Below are 5,000 nucleotides of genomic sequence, written 5' to 3'. Positions count from 1 at the left end.
CACAACGAGCCATGGCTTTCCAACACAGCACCCGACTCGTGAAGCTGACGCAGGAGCGCATCAACACGCTGGTGGCCGAGCACAAGCAGGTGCTGGGGCGCGGCGCCACGTGCACGGTGTACCTGGTGGAGGTGGAGAGCGAGCTGTGCTGCCTCAAGCTGGCCAGGGACCGCCGCCTCACTGCCATGTTCCACCAGGAGTTTGACGTCCTGCTGGACCTGGACGGCGCGGCGGGGGCCCCCACGGCCTTTACTTGGGCACCAGCCTTGGCTTCCCCGCCATGCTCACCACCTTCCGCGGCCACAACACCTTCTGCGACCTGCCCCGCCTCGCTTGCCGCGAGACTGACAGGCTGGCGGCCTTCTTGTCCCTCGCCCGCGGCGTGAAGCAGCTCCACGCCCGCGGCTACGCCTACAACGACATCAAGGAGAACAACGTGGCTGTATCTCGGGCCATCGACGGTTACCTGCAGGTGTCGCTCATCGACTATGGCGTGGCCCAGAGGCTGGGCACGAGGGTTGGCTTTGTAGGCTCGAGCACGCGGCGCACGCCCTGGCTGGCCCCGGAGCTGCTTTGCGGCGGCCTCTGCTCACGCGCCGGGGACGTCTTCTCCCTCGGCTACGTCCTCAGCAACATCCTGGACACCTGCCACAGGTACTACCCCGCCCTGGACGTGCTGGCCGAGGCCGCCATTGCCGCAAACCCTGCACGGCGACCGTCGCTCAAGAAGATCATCAAGACAGTCAACAAGTTCTCGGGCCAGCGGGACGAGGCGGCGAGGAGGAAAACCTTCGCACGGCGAGTTCGCAAAGCCTTCTCCTGCCTCTTCCCGCGCCGCCGCCGGTATTAAGGAGACACAGGACGCAACGGAGGACGGTTTTACAAAGGAGTCAAGTTGTTCCCTCAAGGCTACGACATGTTCTTTTTTTTTCTTTAACTATTTCCAATGTATGTGGCTATTCTTTTTTTTTACTCTCTTGCTACTTCTACATCAAAGGTTTTCGCATTCCTTCCCAACGCCTACAAAACATAATGCACATCTTTCAGCTCTATGATGTCTTCATCCATTTAACTTTTTTTTTCCTCATTCAGTAAGCTATGTACATTATTGTATTTACTTATTTGATGATTTCCTGACAACAATTTTTAGCATACTTCTTTATAATAATCGTTAAAGAGAGCTGTTTTTTTTCTTGATAATATCGAAAACCATTCCTGGACTTAAAATCATTTGACTCTTCTATTTGTTTGCCTACATTCTATTACTTACTATATATATTTCTGTTATTATACTTTTTTCCTTCACTTTTATATTTAACTGAGACGATTTAGGTCTTATTAATATTACTAACTTATTATTAACCTACGTTTCATTTGTTGTCAAATGATAACTGTTAGGCTATTTATGTCTTTTCATTCCTTATTGAGTTATCAGGAATTTACTATCAACACTTACCCTGATATCTAAGTCATTTTAGCATTCATTTTTTTTTCCATTTATCAACACTCTTAGTTAAGGACGGTTGTATAGTTCGACCCTTTAGGAAAGTCGCTTAATCCGTGAGTGTTTTTTATTTGTTTGTGTGTGTGTGTGTGTGTGTGTGTGTGTGTGTGTGTGTGTGTGTGTGTGTGTGTGTGTGTGTAATAATAATAATAATAATAATAATAATAATAATAATAATAATAATTTGTTTATTCACTTGTTGGCAGTCATAAGGCTGAAAGTACACAAAGTATAATGAGATTTATGTAATGAGTAATGGGGAAGTGCGGAAGGGTGGTTGAGGTGTGTGTGTGTGTGTGTGTGTGTGTGTGTGTGTGTGTGTGTGTGTTTTACGTTGTTGCCTATTGCGCCGGTAGGCATCTTCCCGGTGGGGCCTGATGGTCGGCCCAAGGCTTCTTCCAGGTGGGGCCTGATGGTCGGCCCAGCCCGTTCTGGCGCAGGCGAGTGTTTATAGTGGCGCCATCTTGCATTGGCTCATGCTGTCCCCCGGAACTCGTTCTTGATTCGCTTGGAGGGCTTCCTCTAGAGTCCGGGTTGATGGGTGGTCTTCAGGACAGCATGTAGGTAGTTTTAAGCCACTCGGTGGTGACTGAAAAATCCGAGTGGTAGCGTGGGGACTCGAACCCGCGTCGTCCATCACGCGGTGAATGTGGGCCCAGTACGCTACCAGCTCGGCCACCGCCTACCCATTAGTGTGTGTGTGTGTGTGTGTGTGTGTGTGTGTGTGTGTGTGTTGGGGTGGAGGGGTCATGTGATCATGAAGGTGTTAATGACCCTCACAAGCGTCGGTATCGCACTAAACCGATATCTGTCCGTGGGAGTTTTGACCGGGACGAGAATATTGTTGTGTCTTGTGGGTCTAGTAGGGGGAGGGAGGGCGGGTGGGAGTAGATCTCTATGACGGGGGTTGTGGAGGAGGGACTTGCCGAATTTGGTTAGGTTCGTTTGGTATCGGTCCTGTAGGGTGGGCATATTCAGCTGGGTGAGTACATTCTCGTAGTTAGTGTAAGAACTGCCCAGAATCTGTCTGCAAGCACGCTTTTGCACTCGCTCTAATTGGCGTAGCTGGGTCTTGTTGATGGAGGAAGCCCTAGCAGGAGAGGCGTAGAGGAGTCTGGGGAGGATGAAGGTGGTGCACAGGTCCTTCAGCGTCCTTTGGGGGGCTTCCAGTGCTTTCATGCCCCCCAGCATGAAAAGTTTGTAGGAAGTCGCCCTGATAATGGTGGTGACGTGCTTGCCCCAGCTCAGCTTGCTGCCCAAGTAGTTTGGTAGATTTAACGACCTACAGCTGGTGAGGGAAAACCTTCAGAGCTGGCGGTAGGATGGCAGTGGTGGAGGTGTGAAAATGCATCACCACCTTGTTGGTGTCGCTGGTGGCGTGGTTATCTTGCGTCCAGCTCTGCCGTCGGTCCAGAATGTGTTGTAGGGGCGTGTAGTCAGGGGCTGTGAGTGTGTGTGTGTGTGTGTGTGTGTGTGTGTGTGTGTATCCGCGCGCTGCAAAGGCCAACTGTCGGGCAGATGTCCACAGATAAAGGAGGTCAGAGAGAGAGAGAGAGAGAGAGAGAGAGAGAGAGAGAGAGAGAGAGAGAGAGAGAGAGAGAGAGAGAGAGAGAGAGAGTAAGCAAGCAAATGAGAGGTGAGGGGAGAAGAGAGGAGAGGGAAGAGGTTAATGAAGAGTGAGTGGGAAGGACAGGGAAGAGTTGATAAATGTGAAGTGAAATGGAAGTGTGTAAAAGAATAAAAGAGGAAGAGACGAGAAGTAAGAAGTGAAGACTTTGAGGAGAAGGAAGGAGGAAAGGAAGAAAGGTATGAACGAAGGAAATGAGGAAAGGAGCCAGAAACCGAGATTATAACTTAAGTTAAATGAAGTGGAAAAGGAGTAGAAGAGAAGGAAAATAGGAGGAAAAAAAAGGATAATAACATAACAAAACTAAAAGTATAGTAAGTAATAACGTAGGTAAATATGTATAGGAGTGAAATGAGTTTAAGTAAAGGAAATAAAGTAACGTTAACAAAGAATGGGTTTCGATATTATCAAAACAATGAAAAAAAAATCATAAACAATTATATAAAAAAGTATGCGAAACATTGTTTAAGAAAACATCAATTAAGTAAATAAAATAATGTACATAGCTTAATGGATGGGTGAGAAAAGTTAAATGAATAAAGAAATCGTGTGGATGTTTTGTAGGTGATGGGAAGGTATGCGAAAAGTGCTAATATTAAAATAGCAAGAAAGTAAAAGAATGTATAGCTTCATACAGTGGAAATAGTAAAAGGAAAAGAAAGAAGATGTCGTAGCCTTGAGGGAACAATTTGACTCCTTAGTAAAACCCTCCTCCGTTGGGTCCTGTGTCTCCTTAATACCGACGGCGGCGCGGGAAGAGTCGGGAGAAGGCTTTGCGAACTCGCCGGGCGAAGGTTTCCTTTGTAATGTGTATATTATAATGTACATGTGTATGTATGACTGTACGTGTGGCGACACCCGGTCGGTGTCGCACAACAGGATGTCTAACAACACGTCGTGCTTTTGGCCGTGGGAAGCTGTGATGAACTGACACTAGGATCAGCAAATGATTTATTTTTGTTACCCGATTATTAGTGTTACTTTTAACGTGGTTTTTGTGAAGTGTTACGTTTAAGGCGCGAACTGTTATCTCACGTGAGGTCCGGTGTACCGTTGCCTGCTTTCACAAGTTGATTGTAGTAAGGTGAGATAACACAATAGCCTTTTTAGTTAAGTGATATGTGGCCGAGCGGTAGCCGTTATAAGTTCACTTTAGTTCACTTTAGTTCTCTCTCTCAGGTTGATACAAATACCAAATGTATTTTAACTATATTAACAGTTGTACTACATAAGGTTTACAGTTTACGTGAGCGAGACGCACGAAATCAGAGACAGCCACACCGCTGCAGGGCGCGGAGCGGCAGAGCACCGCTCGCCTGCCCGTCACCCGTCTTCTCTCTCTTCTCCGCGTTGTTCGCCCGTTTTATTTGCTTGTAGTTCGTCCGGAAGGGTGTGGGTTCCGGTTGATGACTGTTGATGAAAGTCATCATTTGCTGATCCTAGTGTCAGTTCATCACAGCTTCCCACGGCCAAAAGCACGACGTGTTGTTAGACATCCTGTTGTGCGACACCGACCGGGTGTCGTCACACGTACAGTCATACATACACATGTACATTATAATATACACATTACACCTTCCTCGCCGCCTCGTCCCGCTGGCCCGTGAACTTGTTGACCGTCTTGATGATCTTCTTGAGCGAGGGTCGCTGTGCAGGGTTTGCGGCCATGGCGGCCTCGGCGAGAATGTCCAGGGCGGGGTAGTACCTGTGGCAGGTGTCCAGGATGTTGCTGAGGACGTAGCCGAGGGAGAAGACGTCCCCAGCGCGTGAGCAGCGGCCACCGCCCAGCAGCTCCGGGGCCAGCCAGGGTGTGCGCCGCGTGCTCGCGCCCACAAAGCCAACCCTCGTGCCCAGCCTCTGGGCCGCGCC

General features: G+C 48.8%; 1 protein-coding gene across 1 annotated transcript in view; it reads right to left on the bottom strand.

The window, feature by feature from the left end:
- Positions 1-3,803: 3,803 nt before the first annotated feature.
- Positions 3,804-5,000, bottom strand: part of LOC127005719 (serine/threonine-protein kinase PknJ-like) — a 1,728-nt gene continuing 531 nt past the window's right edge. The window contains exons 1-2 of the mRNA XM_050874834.1: positions 4,707-5,000; positions 3,804-3,930 (exon numbers count right to left, since the gene is read on the bottom strand). The exon at positions 4,707-5,000 is cut by the window's right edge and continues 531 nt beyond it. Coding sequence (XP_050730791.1) covers positions 3,865-3,930; positions 4,707-5,000 — 360 coding nt within the window. The 3' untranslated portion in view covers positions 3,804-3,864. The remainder of the gene's footprint in view (positions 3,931-4,706) is intronic.

The sequence above is a fragment of the Eriocheir sinensis genome, chromosome 30, assembly GCF_024679095.1.
Source record: "Eriocheir sinensis breed Jianghai 21 chromosome 30, ASM2467909v1, whole genome shotgun sequence".
Classification (NCBI taxonomy): Eukaryota; Metazoa; Arthropoda; class Malacostraca; order Decapoda; family Varunidae; genus Eriocheir; species Eriocheir sinensis.
The sequence above is the reverse complement of the archived record's forward strand: the minus strand, read 5'-3'. Positions and strand labels throughout refer to the sequence as shown.